Source organism: Echeneis naucrates, chromosome 4 (genome assembly GCF_900963305.1).
Source record: "Echeneis naucrates chromosome 4, fEcheNa1.1, whole genome shotgun sequence".
Taxonomy (NCBI): Eukaryota; Metazoa; Chordata; class Actinopteri; order Carangiformes; family Echeneidae; genus Echeneis; species Echeneis naucrates.
This window is the reverse complement of record NC_042514.1, coordinates 23,488,404-23,508,647: the sequence shown is the minus strand read 5'-3', so window position 1 is coordinate 23,508,647 and position 20,244 is coordinate 23,488,404. Positions and strand designations below refer to the sequence as shown.

At 40.0% G+C, this 20,244-nt stretch overlaps 1 protein-coding gene across 1 annotated transcript in view; it reads left to right on the top strand.

The window, feature by feature from the left end:
• Nucleotides 1-20,244, top strand: part of LOC115042324 (BMP/retinoic acid-inducible neural-specific protein 3-like) — a 51,224-nt gene that overhangs the window by 19,258 nt on the left and 11,722 nt on the right. Inside the window, exons 3-6 of the mRNA XM_029500468.1 lie at nt 1,437-1,627; nt 2,522-2,706; nt 18,862-18,967; nt 19,411-19,647. Coding sequence (XP_029356328.1) covers nt 1,437-1,627; nt 2,522-2,706; nt 18,862-18,967; nt 19,411-19,647 — 719 coding nt within the window. The remainder of the gene's footprint in view (nt 1-1,436; nt 1,628-2,521; nt 2,707-18,861; nt 18,968-19,410; nt 19,648-20,244) is intronic.

Below are 20,244 nucleotides of genomic sequence, written 5' to 3'. Positions count from 1 at the left end.
ACTAAATGTTTTCAGTGTAATTTAAACAAAGCCATTGGTAATGTGTTTGCTTTAGGTCTCTCATGGGTAAAAAATGAAATGAATTTTTTTGCTTTGGCCTAATCCTACCTTTCCCGCCATTTTCCATAAAGCTGGACAGCTAAAAGTGCTGTATGCAATATTTATGACAAGCTGGTTAGCAGTTTAGTGTTAAACAGTCTTGGTAGAAGGTGGAGACCAATCTGGAGATAAAGATGTTGGATCTTCAGTTGCTATAGGTAGGTATGGGTATTATATAACTCAATGTTGTTTGACATAAGGTTTTACATGTCTGTCCATAATCTAATAAATTGGTTTGGATGGGATGGTGGTAGAAATAGTGGAGTGACATAAAGTTCTTATTCCTATTTTGATAATTATAGAGCAGAGACACCATCCTGGCCTTATTATTTTCAGGAAGTCTTTTGGCAGCATTTTGTACCTCTATTACAGAGTTGAAAGCAGAGGGATCACAGGAAATGAGGTGACAGAGACGGAGTGTAACACGGGACAAAAGGTCCCACATTCGACTCTTACTGGGGACACAATGAGTAATGGCCAGTGCTTTTTGGCCTCAGACTGCTTTTTTCCTCTAAATTCATGACAACTTAATTTCAGTCTGTCTTGTTATACAATCTCTTAGACTGCATCATTGCATGATTAAAATGAGACAATCAAAAATAGCGAGGGGTTGTTCAATCAACAGTGTTACATAATCCCTTTGTTTATTCTTTATAAAGAGCCGTAATGAAGTCAAAACTAAGTCAGCTTCTCATCAGTGTGTCTCAGGTTTTGTGAGACCATCTGAGTCATGGTTGTTTTTATTTTTCATTTATCTCTCTACTTATTTAGCAGCTAGGTGCCAAAAACAAACAGCACCAAATATTTCTCTGCATGAAATTTTGATACAGAATATTAAGTGGATTTGCGTCATGCACCCCCTACCAAAAAAATAAAAAGACATTTGGACACCTGCATGTTTGTGCTTTTGTTACAAAGCTGTGTTTGTTTGATTGTTTGTTTTTTTCGATAACTCAACGGTGCAGAAGATGTTTATTTTTTTATAGTAGTGAGTCTATGTACGAAGCGGTTGTATTTTCTGTCCATATAAACCCTACGCAGAGGTCGTACAGACATCGTATTTAACACCTGGTAAGGCACAGTTTTGAAGATGAGCCTCCTTCTTAGGAGCAAGCTGTGTCCAGGCAATAAATCAGATCAACTAGGTGGGTTTTGGGTTATTTATTTATTAATGGAAGTATTGAAAACAGCCATCACATTGTGTCACTTTTGACAGCGGTGGACGAAAAAATAATGTGACTTTTGTTGGAAACGCTGTCCTCTTTGTGCCTGCATGTGGCATCTGTGTGGTATGTGTCCTTTTCTTCCAATGAGCATGTGTTTGTGTGACTTTGCAGGGAGTTTGGCCGCTGGAAGGTGAACAGCTTGGCCCTTGAGAGAGAAGAGAACAATGGCATTTCCCTGCCACTGGACCCAGAGTTTCTCCAGACCATTAGGCAGTTGGGCAGGAGGCCCAGTCTCGGTGCCATCACTGACAATATCATCAGAAAATACGGAACCCACTTCCTGCTCTCCGCTACTCTGGGAGGTAAATGAGACAAGTTGTGGTTCTCTTTGCTTTTACTGACCAACCTTTACAACATAAAAAAAAAAAAAAAAAGTTGCATTAACCTTTGAAGTTTTGGGCATCCAGACGGCCCAAACAGCACATCACAGATCACAGAACATCTGACTGAAACTGTGTCATTTGTCTGTTCATTTTGACCATCAGCTACCAAATAAAAGCCACAAAAGAATCTTAAGTAAATACTTGCTTTCAGTTATCACTGCAGATTTAAAGCTCTGTGCATTGTGTTGAAACCACTAAAGATTTGTCAAAATATTGCTGTGAATGTATGTTTGTGGTGGTTTGTGGTTGTGTATTCTCATATTCTCTGATTTAACATGGAGAATCTATGGTTGGAATTGTTTGGCAAAGAAAAAATAAAAAAAGGTCAATGGATGGCTATTTTAATCTTTTGTTGCTTGTGCATAAACTTTACTCTAGAAATGACTAAAATCTGACTAAAACTAATAAGCATTTTTGTTCATAAGACTAAAACTAAGACAAAATCTAAAATGGCTGCCAAAAACAACCCTGGTTTGGAGAGAGAGAGTGCCGATCCTGACCTTGCTATAAAACCCCCTTCCAACCTCAGGAACCAATGCTCAGTGTTGAAAGAGAAACTCTGTGCAGAATTGCTGATTAATTGCCAGTGAATTGGCAAACAGGATAAAATATGTGGAGACTATTGAGCTACTCAGCACATTTTCATCCTCAGACATACTGCTGCCTTGTCTGTGTGATTGTAGACTGAGCGCTGGCAGTTGTTGACTGGTTAACATTTACCACTGTGTCACTGAGAATGTTGCATGTGTGCATGGGTGTGTTTTTAGAGGGGTGAGTCACAAATGAAGCTTGTGCATGTGTCTGTGTTCATAGGGGAAGAGTCATTAATGATCTTTGTGGACAAACGGAAGTTGAGTCGGACGACTGAAGTGAGTGAATCCAATGGCACAGCTGTGACTCTGGAAGCTCTGCATCAGCTGGCTGCCTCCTATTTCATCGACAGGGAAAGCACTCTGCACAAGCTGCATCACATACAGATCGCCTCCACTGCCATCAAGGTAAACACCTGCTGTTCACTGGGTTTCTATGGAACACAAGAGTAATTAAAAAATATCTCACTGGCCAAAGATTTAAAAAGTGTTGGATATATTTAGGTTTTTTTTTTTTTCCTGAATTGCAGCAACATTGATTAAAATATTTCTATGAAGATATTGTTCAAATTAGATAATTTTTCATTTGATAAACAAAATTATTTGATTTTGAAAAGGTCTGAATTAGCTGCTTCACAAAAGAATTAATGAAACCCTGGTTAGTTGAGCGACAGTATTTTTTACTAGGGGGCAGTTCTGTTTTTGTTTTTTTTCTCATGCCCCTGGGATTAAACCACTTTTTAAATCTGTACACACTCTTTCAACTACTTAATTTACCTTGCAAACATTATAATAGTCCCTGTTGAGTGACCGGCCTACATGACATTGTATCAAGTCTATTGTCTTTTGTTTAGTTTCTGTATTCATTTAATAGAAACTATGCCATTCAACCTAATCCAAATAAAAAGCATGAAACTGATGTGTTGCACAAAGGTTTTATAGTTATTGCTGATATTCAACTCGTCTCTTTTACATCTACAGTGTGATTAAAATGGTCACTTATCTTAAGTATCATAAAACCCCAAGCTAGAGCACCTCTGAAATTAAAATATTATACTGAAATTCATAGATTTAGATTTATAGTCTAAAAGAAAAAAACAAAACAGACAAGCAATGACACCATACAATTGGCAAAAAAACAGTATAAAGACATTCTGATGACACAGACAACAATAATGAAGTGAGCAAACTATGAACAATGTGATACAAATAGCTACAAATGGGTACAGATGTGCATAAGAAAAAAAACAATATCATAACAAAATATAATGGAAACTTGATGATGAAATATGACTTAGCATGGAGTGATTTAACATCTGCATGCTCTGGTTTGGTTCTGTCATTTTTTTTTTTTTGTAAGAATATGTACATGAAACATTAAAGTTGTGATTTTTTAATGTTACTTATTGCTTAATAGACTGAGTCACTTACTCAGGATAACAGCTTTTAATGTTCTTGTGTTTTTGAGATTCCCCTCTGGGAATAAGTATTAGATCAATTTAAGAAAAAATTACATTGCACAGTGATCAGTAATTGCCAAGTACTTAGCACTTACTAACACTTACTGTACGCAGTTTATGTAGCATCAGTAGGTCCTTAGTAGCCACATTTTCAGATGCAGAGTATCATTAAACTGGAGGTTGTTAAAAGATATTTGAAAAGAACATAAGGCAATTGCAGTTCTTCATTTACTGGCCAGAACCCCCAAAGGACTGATAAACCTTTTCAATGAATGAACACTTCATGGTGAATGCGTTTAAAGACCTCACTAAAGCTAAAAACCCAGTGGCAGTCTGTGTTTCCTCAACACAGTTTCAGAACTTTGGAGAACTTTGGAGAACTTGGGAGCAGAATTACAGAATTAATCAGAGAATAATGGACAAACTCTTATAATTAAATGCATAAATACGCCTAAAAACTTTCAGGCAAAATGTGCCATGCAGATTTATTGGTCCCATACCGAGAGAGATCTCATATATTGACTGTCATCTGTAAGGAGATATATTATCATCACACATACACAAAATATGGAACTATGAAGGTGTAAGGTCAGATGGTTGATAGATTGTAAAATTTGTGCAATACACTAACAATATCTATGATGATTTTTTGTATGGTGTAACAATTTACAAGCATGTATTTTAGGGTGGATGTAGATTTACATGGCATTCACTCATTCATTCATCTTCTACTTCCTGGAGCCAATCCCGGCACACACCAGGAACACCATGGACAGGTCGCCAGTCCATCACAGGGCCAACATACAGAGGCAGAGACAAAGAACCACTCACACTCGCGCTCAGACCTACAGGCAATTTAGAGTCACCAATTAACTGAAACATGCATGTCTTTGAACAGTTTTAAACCCACGCAAACACAGGGAGACCATGGAAAACTCCGCACAGAAATTCAAACCCACAACCTTTTTGTTGTGGGGCAATCGCGCTAACCATTATGCCACTGTGCTGCCGAGTATGCAAGTATCAGCATTTATTTGAGTGTTTCTGTTAAAAAAAATCTATTTGCTGTTTCTGACTGCTGTGAACTTGGAAAACTCTAGCTTCGTTTGTCCAATGTTATGAAATGTTAGCATTTAACAGGAGCAGTGCATCTCTTTGAAGCGATTGATAAAACTGAAGTAAAATATCATAACATTATACTGTATAAGCAAATCATTATTCTTTTTTGTTATTCTATCAGTGAGAAGAAGTTGGACCAGGAGGCGAGATAAAGTGAGAGGCATTTTTCTTTCTGTCCCTGGTCCTTCGTGTTTATATTCATGGGCATATCTGTGGAACAGCATCACTATGCATATCAAAATATGCTTGTGATGTAAATATTACCCTGCATCTTTTTATTGCTTAATAGCTTCAGGGAGTGTTCATTCATCACTCTGTCAGTTGTTATCCAGCTGAATAAAGTGAATTGGCTGAGTTTCCTGCTCGCTGAATTCTCTTTACTGTCAAAGGTATCAGCCTCTTCACATGGTTTTAATGTGTTTATATTTGTTTGTGGTAAACAACATTTTAATGTTGGAGAATGTCATTGAAATGAGCAACTTGCAAAAACACCCATATATAGACCCATAGATGCTGACAGCTTCCTGTGCTAGTTACAGGAATGGATGTATTGGAAGCAAAAACCTCTGATCTGACAGATTCATCTGAATATGCTTCTCCTTCATTCACCTTAAATTAAGGTAGCCTTGGAGAGTTTGTCATCAGGTGGTACCTACCGTTCACTGGGTGTTTTGACACCGCAACACCCTCCCAGTGGTGGGTCGGCAGTGGTGACCAAGTCACTGCCCATCTCCTCCTCCTGGCTTCCAGATTAACTCCTCTCTCCTGCTCCACAACCAGCAAGAGGCTCTTTCTGCTGCGTTCTCCATCCTGCACGCTGCTGTCTTTCTTTCCTTCCCTTTCCTTCCTGATGTAAAATGGGCTGTCTTGAATTGTAGCTGCTTCCGCCAAAGTAGCTGGCGATCATTCCCTTGATGTGCTGAGGGATGTGGAAATGGTCTAATGCTGCATGGATGAGGGCGTGAGGGATTGATCATATGATCATTGCATATGGCCAAATCCAGCCAGACAACAGTCAAGTTTCCATTGCTTATTTTGCCCTCACGGATCATCTGGCTGAAATCCCTGGTTCCAGGCCCTCTGGCTTCCTCCAGCATAATGGAATGGTACCCTATCTCCAGATGGTCGGGAACAGTTTCCACAGCTATCAAAGGAGTATTGGGCATTTCTTATATACCTTGTACGGTATGCCACTTGGGCTGTGGACAGATCTTGTTCTGGCCTTCTTCACCACCTCTTGGGCTTCCTTCCAGCAAAGTTCACTGATGTTGAGTTCTTTTTCCGGGATCTTTGTGCTGTTGATGCTTGGGTTGGCATTCAGGCCCTGGTTTCTGGAGGTGTCATTGTGGGTCTTCTTTAAGAACTCCTCCACATCTTCTCTAGGGCTGGTCCAATTGGAAGGGGTCTTTGGTGAACTGTGATCTTTTGTTCTCCCCATTCTTCCTCTTCTTCAGAGTGCTTTCTGCTCTTTGGCTTCTGCAGAGGCATTCCCACATTTGACTTGCCACATCATTGATGCCTTCCCTCTTTTGAATTTCTTGGTGAGCTTTTTAATTTCTCCGCTCAAACAATGGATTTCCCTTTCTCTTCTGCTTGGCTGATGTGCAGACGTTGATGTTGCCTTTCTTCTCCTCAACTCCAAAACACTCTCGCCAGCTTGTAGGTTATTGTTGTGCCTTGGACTGTGTATAGGGTTGCCTCTTATCAAATCTCAATCTAGAAGGAATGTTCTTTACTTTGGATTGACTGAAGAACAATTACTGAAGGAAGGAGTGTAACAATGGCTTAATTTATGGGGTTTTTTATTCATTAAAAAGAAGGGGAAACATGCTCATTATATACAGGTGCAAGGTGAAACAGGTGAGCTTGGATATGTCAATGAAATTGCATGATATAACCATGATAATTAAGTGGCTGGTTATTCTTGAGGATTTGGGCGAATGAATGGCAGATCGTTTATCAAAATAGAAGGGGGAGTCTGTCTGAGGAAGGAGAGCTCTAAAGCTACAATTTGATACAATGTTGTCTAATAGCCATGCCTCGCACCACTCAGAACAACCCGCTGGGGAAGCAAATAAACACCACCTTACTTGGTAGACGACTCAACTGGCCACGCAAAGAGCAGATGTCCGACGAGAGCGGCTGCATCGCGGTCCTTCGTCATGGCCTCCCAAGCCAGACTCGTCCCTCTTCAGCAACAGTGTTGTCTTTCGTGGGATTGGCTTGGTTATTAATTTAATATCTGAATTATCCTTCCTGATGAAAACAGACTGGAGTCACGGGCGGCACAAGAAGCCCTGGTTACCACGGCAACTCGAGACACTGGAGGCTGAGTGCCGTGCAGCCAAACTTGTTCTGGTCTCCAGCAGCTTCAGCTTCAACTTGTAACTTAGCCCTTGTAGCTTAGCGACTAAATTCTGACTTCTTAGTTTCTTTTCTATTCTGGGGGAGCTCTCCTCTTCAGAACTTCTACCAAAACTACTTGAAAAAAATTAATTTTGACTACTTTTATTTTGGGGTAGACTCATGGGTGTGGTCTGGTTGTCGGCGCGACATTTGGTACAATTGAATTTCTCCCTTCAGGGCATAGCAGGGGTGGTGTTTGATTTAGATTTTAACTACGCCTTTTATTCACCCAAGTTTGGGGTTAGGGTTAGGGTTAGTTATATGTAAAACAAGGATAAATGTATCGTTTGATAAGTACAGTTTTCTCTACTTGTTGTGGTTACTTTGGTGGACATGGTTTTATCTGATTCATTGTAAAACACAATTATTATTATTAGGCTACCATGACATCACAGAGCACACAAACAAATGAACTAAGAAGAGATGATGTTCATGCATATGTTGACTGGCTGTGGCAAATCAGAGACGTGGCTATGGACAGTGTATGAAGTGTCTTTCTTTTTCTCTTTCTCAGACGTTTATGAGTGGAATTCAAGTAGGTAGGTTATGGTGTGGTGGCAACACGCCATTGATTCTGATGGCTCGCCATCAGGTGGTGCTGTGGCCACATGATTGGAGTAGTTCATTATTTGGTGTATGTCCTATCTCTGCCAAATTAGCTTGTAGAAAAACGGTTCGAACTGTCGGTTCTTTGCAGTCTCTTACTTTATCAGTTGAGACATTGAGTATCCTATTTCTTATTATATCAACCCTGGTGGCCTTATGAGTATGGATGCATTCCAGAGCGGCAATTTGCGTTCGCTGCCTGATAAGGTTATCGAGTCAGCCTGAGTGGAGGGTCAGAGAAGGGGTACCTCTCTGCGGGATGACGCAGGTTCATGCTGATTTGTGGCGCTGACTGCAATCTATTGTCTTGGGAAAGCAGGGTCTGTAGATGCCAGGTTCAGATAAGGGTCCAGGACGGCACTTAACAGAGACCTGGGAAATCTCTGTTGGAGGCAATAGTCTCTTAGAGGTTTGAGAGGTGTGGGAGATTGGAATCTTCACCCCCCCCTTTCTTTGGACCTCACAACAGTATTGACTTCCTGCTCAGATTTCCCTGCTAATGTGGCTTCTAACACTTTGTCGAGGTCTTGGTCTAGTTGGTACAATTCTTTGGTTTCACTCATCTTGGGCCATCAGGCGATACCCACCGTACATTGGGTGTTTTGACCCTTAACCGCAACACCCTGGTGGGTTGGCAGTGGTGGCCAAGTCACTGCCAATCTCCTCTTCCTGGCTTCCAGATTAACTCCTTGCTGGTTGTGGAGCAGGACCACAACCAGCAAGAGGCTCTTTTTACTGCTTCCCCGTCCTGCAAGCTGCTGCCTTTCTTTCATTCTCTGTCATTCCAATGGCTGTGAGCATTCTCCACACTGACCAAGCAGGGAATCCTCTACAGCCAACCTCGACCGGGAACAGCTATACCTGAAATCCTTTCCCCCTGCAGTCATACAAAAGGTTTCAGTATTTGGCGCACCTCCTTTCAAAGGCCTGTTCACACCGCTCTTCCCATTGGACAGGGACACAATTATTACCCTAATATTAACCACAATGTGGAGCTTACTAAAAAGGATCAGGTAATTCAGCATGACCTGAAGTCAAGTGAGAAAAGAAAAGATGACACAGTATAAGGAATCTTTAAGGAATCACAATCTGCCAACAAAGAAAATGTCACAAAACTGTGAAAAAATTTGAATATCTGGAGTGATGTACTTAAATATTCATTCCTTTGACCAAGAAGCTAAAAAACAATAATAAAAAGAAGAGCTGGAACATTTTACAAATTCTCACACTAAAAAAGCTGGATCGAAGAAAATGGCAACTTTTCAGGCTGTGCCAGTAATGATCAAAAGAGTTTTGCTCCTTGCAGACTTCCATGTTAAAATTTCTGATTTAACAGCAGAACAGAAAGTGTTATCCCATTGTAACAATTTGAGGACCCACCTCTTTGAAATTTATTCAACAGGTGGGTCCTAAAGGACTGAAAGTTCGGCATAGTAGAAGTGACAGGTGAGTGAGTGTTAGTTTGCCATATACAGGTGCTGGCTGAAATCTTGGTTACGAATGCTAAAGTATTGCTAAAGTATTGCAGTAAGTGTATTACATTTGGTGGGTACTCTCAGCTTCTTATTGTTAATCAAATCTGAATTGAAATGCTGCCTGAAGGAGCTTTCCAAATACATTTTGAGATGATTTGTGATGCCTGCTTTCTTGTTGTTTTGTCATCCTCAATTTATGCAGTAGTTAAGTGTATGGTCATATCCCAATTAGACAACGAACATGATTAACAAAGAGCCTCTAATCGAGAACTCTATTGGAAAAGGTGATAGACCAATTTCTTTTTCCCTCATTCTGAATGTGTGGCTGGATTTGAATGCAAACTAAATTGCTTCTTTCTGAGGCACAGCCCATTTTTCATGTACTTGTTCTTATTGATGCCCCACTGTAGAGTCCATCCGAGATAAAACTGTAGATCCTCTAAAGTGAATTGGCAATAGGACATTGAGCTGATTTGGCAGCCACAGCCGATTGCTATAGTCCTCCTTAAAACCCCTCTGATTGAGATGAATAGAGAAAAGACCTCTGGGGTACTTTCAGCTGACTGATGTGAAATATTCACAGCATCAGCAGCCTTTAATTCCTTACATGTTTAGTTTAGTCATTTTTTTTTTTTTAAGTCACCCCAATGAAGACCAAGCCAAAAAGAGAGCTGCCTTTAAGAAAGAACACAAGTACCCTGGTTTTAATGTCTTGCCTCCAGGCCTGTAGGACGCCACACTTTAACACTGGAAATTAATCAATGATGGGACAAATGAGTGTGTCAGGATGAGGTCGGGGGAGGGGCATCGCGTCTCAGCTGGTTCATACAGTGATGAATCAGCACTTCCATTTCAGTAATTTCCTTTGAGAGTCTCCGTCATTTGTCAAAAAATTTTAGCGCCATAGGTTGAGGTGTCATGCAACTGTACAGCAGTGATGAGACGGGGACGGACGGGCCTTATTTTACTGGCCTTTTAGTCTGGCATTGTGTGCAAAGCAGGTATGAAATGCAGCATGCCCTTTCTTTTTATTTGCAGCCCATGCTGCATGAGGATGAAGATTCTTCCAGTCAGTCATGCAGTCCTACGGTTCATATGTCAGAGAAAAAAAAAAAAGTGTCTGGAGTCTGAAGCTTCAGTAAAATCAGGCGATGGCTGCTAAGGAACTCGTGGAGACAATATAACTTGTTTAGTTGGGGGCAGTTTACCCTTTTAAACGGAGCATACCACCCACTGCACGTTAGCACAACCACATTTGTGAATGTTTGCTATATCAGAGATATAGCCATGGTTTCTGAAAGCTGAGAATATAGGGTCATTATAGTAATTCCAACCGTACTGTCACCAGAAGCTAGTCAATCAGCTCTTATTTTTTAATTGTTAATATGCTCTTTTAATGTACTGTAATGTGTGAAGGTTCTAAGTGTTCTGGAAAAAAAGACAAAAGCACTTACTCACAGGACACTAAGCAAAAAAATTTGAATTTGAATTTTTAAAGGGTTAAATAAAGCATACAAACAAAAGAAGGAATCTGGCTTTTCTGTCAAGAGGCTGAATAAATAATTCATTATAAGCTAACCTGTAGGTTTTGTTAGATATGTCGGCATGGCTCCAGATTGTTGAATGGGAGAAACGGAAGTATGATAGTTTCTGCCTTCAGTTTGCTATTCGACTATTCCTCTTTAATCTGTAGCTTAGCAAAAGAAGTGAAGCCTGGACAGAACAAGAGATGAAATTGTCTCCCTCTGTCCTTTTTCAAGTTCTGGTTACTTTCTGAAAAATAGCATAACTTACTTTCCCCCAAAGGGACTCAGTTAACTTAACAATTCATACAGTATTAGATTCTACCTTCTTCCAGCAAAGGTTCCTCTATGTTCCCCTGTGGCTTTGAATGGCTTTATTTTTACTCTATGAGGTTATACAATAATCTTATTCTGATGCTATTTTCTCCCTCTACTGCTTTTTCTTGCTTATAGTTTATGAGCTTATCCCTTGCTGGGTGATAGTGTGTAAGCCAGTGCAACAAAGCAATCTTAAAAGATGCACTGAAATCCTCAAAGACTGAGTAAACAGGCGGGAATACATTTCAGATGCAAATGTGGATTTGCACATCTTACTGTGCCGTAGTGATTAAGCTAATGACTGTTCTTGAAGGTGCAGTAAAAGGCAATTTTGAAATGAGCAATGATTTTCATGAAACATTAACGGTATCTAGTACTTTTCTATTCCAGCTGACAGGAAATACAGCCATTTAAAGTCCATTCTTGCTCAAACATTTGAGAACAGTAGCTTGCTAAGTGACATTTTATGCAGTTTTGGTGGAATTATTTATATGAGGGATTTGCAGCAGTGATGAATCTTCATCAGCCTAACTGGTCTTATAATAATATTAAAGCTGTGCAGTTTTTACATAATGCATGTGCCTTGGAGCAATCTGTACAGATGGACCATGGTAACATACTAAAAGCTGTGCTGCCCTGGCACCACACACCAGTAACAAAAAAGCTATCCGTAAACTATCCAAGACACAATCTGTCTTAGACAATATGGGTATTTTAATTCACTCACTCATCTCCATCCGCTTTATCTATTTCTGGGTCACGGGGCTGCTGGAGCCAATCCCAGCTAACATCAGGCGAGGGGCAGGGTACACCCTGGACAGGTCGCCAGTCCATCACAGGGCCAACACACAAAGACAAACAGAGACAAACAACCACTCGCATTCACATTCACACCTACGGCCGATTTAATATTGCCAGTTAACCTATACATGCATATATTTGGACGGTGGGAGGAAACCCACACAGGCATGGGGAGAACATGCAAACTCTGCACTTATTGTGGTGCAACAGTACTAACCGCTATGCCGCCGTGCTGCCCCTGGGTATTTTAATTGATAATTTAAGGTATAATTTCCTTTTACAATGTTGTCTTTATTCAATTTATCAGCTGCAAATATTTATATAGATACTGTTTTTTTTTGAAAATGGACACGTACAGTGTCTTGTGATGATATATTTTATTTCACTGAAGCATTTCTTTGTGGTCATCATGCATGCATCACTAATATTGTAATATATGTAATATTCTCATTGTAAGCGTGAACTTTAGGGAAACTTTAGCCAGACTGAGAGTGAACTTGTGTGTGTTACTATTGATGTGTATGCACAACCTCTCAGTTTGGAACACTGAACCAAACCCCCAACCCAGCAGCTGTGTAGTGCTTAAGCAAGTTACAAATACTAGCTTTGGCTCTCACCTGCCCCAAAAAGTGAAAAGATATGTCCCAAGCAATCTCGATTTTGCACCAGGGGCTGCTGGTCAACTCTATGCTATGTCAACTCTTCATGGAGCAGTTTTTTCCTGAACAACATGTCTGGCAGCAGGCTGGGTTGCATTTTCTCTGACAGAGTGTAACACAAAGCCAGAAAGCATGCCTTCAGTTCTCAATTGGGAATATTTGTTTGTTGCTTGAGTATACAGACTGGTGACAAAATAAAGGAAAATAAAGAGCTAACGCACATGCATGAACATCAGGTATGGCGTGTGGCATTCACAGGTCACCGCATTCATTTATTCATTCATTCATCTTCTATCACTTATCCGTTTTCGGGCTACAGGGGCTACTGCAGCCAATCCCAGCTCATATTGGGCGAGGGCAGGGTACACCCTGGAGGGTTCACCAGTCATTTGTAGGTCCAACATGTAGAGACAGACAGAGATGAACAACCACTCACATTCATACCTACAGGCAATTTGGAGTCACCAATCATTTAACTGTGTGAGGAAATCAGATTACCCAGAGAAAACACAAGCACAAGGAGAACATGTAAACTCCACACCGAAAGGCCCCAGGCTGGGAATTGATCGCATGACTTTACTGTGCAACAGCGCCAGCCACTTTGCTGCCATGCTGCCAATACCATATACTACTATAATACTATAATAATACTACTATATATATATAAAAGAAAATAAAGCACAAAATCTTCAAATTGAGGTGCTGAAAACTGCTGTTCCTCTAATAACCACAACTGCTTCCAAAAGCCAGACTCAGACTCTCATGTTTAAACTTGCAGCAGAAATGATAATGGTGACAACCTGATACCAAAACTGGTCTCCGAAAGCTAATTTACCCCAGAGTCCACAAGACTCCATAATTCGTTTTTGTTTAAGCCCATAGGTAGATGGAGTCAGGCATCCCCAAAATGGCTTCTGGGTGAAGCCCACTATGAGGTCAGAACATGTTTGTAATGAACCTTAACCAAAGATGTTACCCTAAATAAAGTCTATGGCTTTGGCTCGAGGTCTTTAGAAACCTCGCTTCTCCAGCATGTCATTGAAATAGTTTTACTTTGCTGCTCGGTTTCTATGGATGATTTACCAGTCCTTAGCAGAAACAAACCTGAAAATGTAAGCAATTGGTCATTTTTCCACAGCTGTGATCATAAAAGCACCAAGAAATCACAAAATTACTTTCAATTAACTCTATGTTGAACGATAGTGTGACACTGCTTTTTGTTTAAATCAGATACAAAACTAATGCAAGATGTTTAAGATGTTAGGAGCTTCTCTTCTACAATACTGGAGAGCTGTTCACTGTGTCCAACACCCAGGTGGTCCTTTAAGTATGATATTGTCTGTATTGTTAATTGTCATAAAATGTGAAACATACAACAATGCAACAAACAGCAATCATAATTGGGATATTGACCTTCAGCCATACCAGTCCACAGTGAAGACAAAAAAGACTAGGTTATTGTATCCTGAAGGCAAAGAAAAAGAAAAGAAACTCAACATAAGGCAAACCTGGGGGAGCAGTCAAATTCATCTCGATGAGATGAACAAGTCATCCCCAACATGTGCATCACAAACTGCTTATTTTAGAAAAGCCTTTAAGTGCAATTAAATGTCCCATTAAATGCAGCTGTTGGTTTTTCTAACACAGTCAGCACAATTATCTTGTACTCAATTACGGCACATTAATAACCCCCACCCATAAGCTTTCCATGTCATTTACACACATTTGTCACAATTTTAGAATAACTTGTTTTTCTCCCCTTTTTAACAAAATCTGTCCCCTACTTCTTCTTCATGGTTAATATATAATAGGGAAGGCTGACTCTGTGCACATGCTATGCTCCGCTGGATTCTTTTTTGCAGATGGTCTCATTGCTATGCATTGAAAAATACATCTTTAGATTTGCATTTGGTCAGTTTTCCCCTTTAAGGTGGTCAGCTGCCTGTATTAGGAATTAATCTGCGGATCCCTGTGGAGGCTTCTCAGATTTTAATTAATTGTGTTAACGCATGAATCAAAGTCACAAAAAAAGCTGAATAGAAGCTTCTCGTATACTCTCTTTTTCGCTCTATCTTCCTGTTCTATTTAAAATGATGTCTTTCTATTCAAAAGGTTCTATATAAATTAAAGCTTACTTCCCTCATTGACCTTGTACTTGTCAAAAGTAGATGTTGAAAAGGAAAGACATTTTTTCTGCCGATGGCAAAAGTCTTCCCCTTTTCCTCCAGGCTGGATATTGCCATTACTGCCATTAATCCAGCAGGATGATGTGGTTACCACTACTGACCCTTTTGAAAATTATTAGAAAAAGACAATATCATGTATTTGGCAATAATTTGCAAGTGACAGCGAACGAGATGGATTTCCCTTCACATTGGCACTCTGTTTCCCGGGAATCCTGGATATATAATTTATATATCTTTATACATATGCATGCATGATCTAAATCAGGCTTTTGTCAAGGATTACTGAGTTGAGATTGAGAACCAAAGTAGCAATTCTACAGTGTTTCGTGGGAGTCTGTGTTTTGTCAGCACAAATCTGGTGTCATGTCTTTGAGGTTCAGGCGGAGTTGCATCTTCTAAGACTTATGCCAAAAAAGCTGTGAGCTTTTCTCATGTCAGTTTCAGAAGGGATTCTCTTTAACTTACTTAACTTAACTTAACTTTTCTTGCTTCCAAGTTGTTACCCAACTCCTTAAACTGATTCAGCATTTGTTAAAAAGGAAAAATATTTGAAGTGTTTTTTTATGGTAGTCATGCAGTATGGCATCCTGTAAACGTGAAGATTGACATCACTTTGATCTCTCTTTTTGACACAGTCTAATTTCTGCTTAATCGGCTCACTTTCCATGCTTGAGGCAAGAATCAGACATGATTGTGTTGAGTAATTTTATTTTACTTTGCTTCTGTGCATGTCATTGCCATCTATCCTGTTTCTACACTTCTTTCGGGACTCATAGCAGATGTTTGCCCATATTCATTGAGTTTGTGTCCATTTCTGTCATATATTTGACCGTGTCTAATTAAACCTGCAAAAGGGCCGTCATTGATAGTGTTCCTTGCTCTTATATGAACTCATATCACATTCGGTTCACTCACGTTCAGATCTGAGTGGGCACAAAAGCCACCACACCAGTTTACTGAGCACTTAATCTCCAACTCTGGAAGTAGTGGTGTGAGAGCAAATCAACTGAGTGTGGATGACCATCGTGCCCAGAAACTAATTTAAAGTACATCCCAGAATGCCTCTTGGTGACACAGCAAAGTTTTAAACCCCCAAGTCCTTCAAATGGACAGGAAAAAAAAAAACTATTCTGCCTTCTTTATCCAGCATAACTCAACTTCACCGCATTTTAATAGACTACATAAGCTGTATTTGGCTAAACTGCTGCTGTATTAAAGTTTCCATATTTAATAGAATGAAATTTCCATTTGATCGTAATGCAAGCTGCTTTCTATATTAATATTATGTCAAGGTGTATTCAGAAACTGAGCCTTTAAACCAGCCTTGAGGACTGATGTAATTTTGTGATGTCACAAATCAAAGCAGTCACTGCTCTCAGCCACGTCCCCAAACCCATCCCACCTTGACCCACTATCCAGGTATGAAGGATTTGTTTTTGTCAGAGTGTATGTACCAGAAATCTGCTATATTGTATTAGATTACTCAGAAAACAGTCAGCAAAGTCATTGAAAAGAGTATCAGAGCCTATCTTCTGATTTCCTTGCTGACCTGTTTTTGTCTTACTGGACTCCTCGTAAGTAAGCAAGATTTTTTTTGTTTTTTCCCTGTGCCATTATCACTTGTGAAGGGTGATTTAGGCCTCAATCACAAACCAGATAAGAAGCAAATTGCATATTTTTATGAATTTAGTATTTAGTAAAAGAAACAGTGGTCACACCAGCCACAAGTAAAACCAGTAGTAGGCTTGTGTTGGTCCCAAGACCCAAGGTTGGCAATATTCCTTCTTGTGCAATGCAATCACATAGATCAGAGTTTGTGTTTAACATTTATTATAAGCAGCAAACAAACACGCTGGTACTATTCTTTTTCCCTGTGCCATTATCACTTGTGAAGGGTGATTTAGGCCTCAATCACAAACCAGATAAGAAGCAAATTGCATATTTTTATGAATTTAGTATTTAGTAAAAGAAACAGTGGTCACACCAGCCACAAGTAAAACCAGTAGTAGGCTTGTGTTGGTCCCAAGACCCAAGGTTGGCAATATTCCTTCTTGTGCAATGCAATCACATAGATCAGAGTTTGTGTTTAACATTTATTATAAGCAGCAAACAAACACGCTGGTACTATTCTAATATCTGCTATATACATGTATATGCTCACTTCTGGGTGTGTGTGTGTGTGTGAACAAATGGAAGACAATGAAACTGCAAACAAAATGGCTGCTGAGGCTACATGTCTCGTGGTCCATTGTTAAAGCCAGCTGAAATAGTTGGCCAAGATAAAAATGGTGAGGGTTAGTTGCATGCAGGGCGAGTGATGTGCTTAAGCATGTGTGAAATTTACAACAATCAACATCAACTCCTGGTTTGGTTAACCAACAACCTAAACACATACAACAAAGCCCAACAGAGAAAGTAACCAAACCTTCATTTTCATGTACAAAGATAAACAGTCCTGTTCTTAGCTGTGCTTGTTTTATGCTAGGTTGGCTTAGTGAACATTATCCAGTTCTTGGACAAGCAACCTTGTGTTTTTTCAAAGTCCATAGTCCAAAGTCCAAAGTCAGAGGTTTGAGTGGTTGAATTCCTCCTTAGTTCCTTTATGATGGTTGTGTTGCTAGTGTTCCAGTTCAGTTAGCAGTTGAGGCTAACTTGAGGCTTGTTGCTTGCAGGAAACAGCAGGGAGACCTTTGATAAAGTCTGCTGGCGCTCAGCATGTCCACTCTTAGAAATCATTGGCAGGACCTTCTGTTGGTACCACGGGAAGAGAGAACTGCAAAGAAGGTCAGGCCAACCTCTGAGTCAGGAGAAGTAATCCAAGAGAGGACTCAGACAAGTAAAGTCCAGAGGGGATTCAGGAACCAAGAGAGAGGGGCCCAAAAGGACACAAGGGAGGCGAGGGAGAGAGGGGGCACAGAGGTTTGAGTCACATGTCATACAGTGACCACTAGCAGCTGGAATTACAGTTTGTGATTGTCTTCACACATAGGTTGTGAAAAGATGAGCATTCTGGGGGAGTTGAGTTCAAAGGACCCTCCTTTGTCTGTCAATCTATCGGTGTGTTTCCTCTACCCCTAAAAAAAGCACAAAACCTTAATATCACAATAAGGATAGGTAATGGAAACATCTACATTTAGAAAAACCTCTCTAATATTGTCCAAATGTTTTTAGGTTTTCATGAGGTTGTTTTTTTAAAGTTGTCAGTATTGAAGTTGAGAAGTATCTACTGCATGTCAATGTGCACTAGTTAAAGGGGACTCCATTACTGAAAATGGTTGTGTCATGCCTCTGTTATATCAAGCTGTCTCTTGGCTGCAGGCATGTGCGAAAGCTGAAATTACCTGAAATGTATTTGGTTAACCTGAATAAATTTTTATACAACTGACTTAAAAAAAAGCCATAGAGAGTTGGACAATTTATTCTGGTGAAATATTGAATAAATGGAGTAGTCTTTGAAGATACAATTCGAAAAATACTCCACATTTTATAGCTGACTCGCATCATCAGATTTCAGCCTGTAACAGCATAAAATGCCCCACGTAAACCCGTGCACCAGGAAATCAAATCCATCCTCAGGTGAATATATAATTGACTAGAACATGCTTACATCTGCATCACAATGGATTTTAGTATGTTATATATTTCAGTGGGTATTTTAATGGGTAAACGCAAAGGAGAGATTAATTTGGCAGATGACGCCTCAGCTTACTCATCACGCTTTACTCCAGGGATGCTTATCACAATTCAATTTCCAGGCCACTAGCTCAAAGTCATCCTAAAATATGATTTGCACAAAGAAGGAATCTAAATAATGTGTAATATATTTTGAGTTTTTCCAAAGTGGGGATATCGAAGAGAGTGGGTGTTGTTAATCTTATTCAGTGTGACATTCAGTCATGTGCTCTCCCCTCCTTTTTTGCCTTTTACTTCTCTCAGAATATTTAATGACATTAGTGTCTTTGTTTCTCAGTTTGAATGATTGTATTGTGCATCTGTTTTCCTCCCTTTAGGTGACCGAAACAAGGACAGGCCCTCTCGGCTGCAGTAACTATGACAACCTCGACTCTGTCAGCTCCGTTTTGGTTCAAAGCCCTGAAAACAAGATTCATTTGCAAGGTTGGCCATCCATAATTGAACTCCCCCAATTTCTGATGGAATTGTCACAGTGTCTGTTCCCTGGCAAGCTTATAACTGTAGCATGAGAGTGTCAGAAAGAATTTAGCCTCAATCATTCTTTTGCTTTCTTTTTTTTCTCTTTCCCATGCATGCTTGCAGAGTTCTGCAGTGGTTCCCAGACAGTAATGATTCAGAACAAAAGTAGCGGAGCTGTGCTGTTAAAATAAAACTTTAAATGAATCTCAGCATTATGCATTTGACTGCGAACATATGTGGCAAGCATGGCAAAAAACAAAATAAAAGAAGAGAAGAACAGATAAAATGACTGCTTATCTTTGCTGATTTACAGATGGTATCCAAAACAGCACATAAAAATACATTTTGTGCAATTGCTACATGTCCCTCTTCATTCATCCATATGTCCATTTTTGTCCTTGCCTAAGGCCTTCAGGCCATACTGCCAGAGTACCTAAGGACCAGGTTCGTGCAGGCGGCTCTCAGCTACATCGGCTGTAATGAGGAGGGCCAGTTTGTGTGCCGGGACAATGACTGCTGGTGCCAGTGTGCCCTAGACTATCCACAGTGCAACTGCCCTGAGGTGGATCTGAGGGCCATGGAAACCAGTTTACTACAAATCCTGGATTCCTGGAAAGTGGCCAACCAAGACTTTCAGGAATCAGGTCAGTCTTTTCCGCTTTGTGCTCTCGCATTGGCTGTGACTCATATGCACTCCACAGAAAGAAAATTACACCCAATTTTTAGAGGAGCCAATGAGCAAAGAAAACAGAAGCCAGAAAGGCTGTAAAAATGAGGGGCAATTACATCCAGTCTTTGTAATGGAGATTCATTGGTATACGCAAGAACAGTTTAAGTTTCAGCTTGAAAAACGATATAAAAACAACATTCTCATCCCTATTACCTATAGGCATAAAATATTAACTATTACATAGAAAACAATACATTAATTTGTATCATAAACTTAAGGCATGACTGTACAGTAGCTGATGCTATCACCCAATGGCTTAATAAGGGTGAACAGTAGCAGTACCATTATGGGATCTCAAAAAGTCCTTTTAACAGTCAAAAAATCTGTCATCTCATAATGTGCATTGGCAGAGTAACCAACCTTTGTTTGTGGCAGTCAGACAATTGCCTTCTCCAGCCATTTGAGTTTATATTGAGAAATTACGTGCACATATCTTAGTGTCCACAGAGTGAAAGTAGTAGCATTTACTCTAATTTGACAGGGTTAGTGGTGATTCAGACCAAAGAAGGGT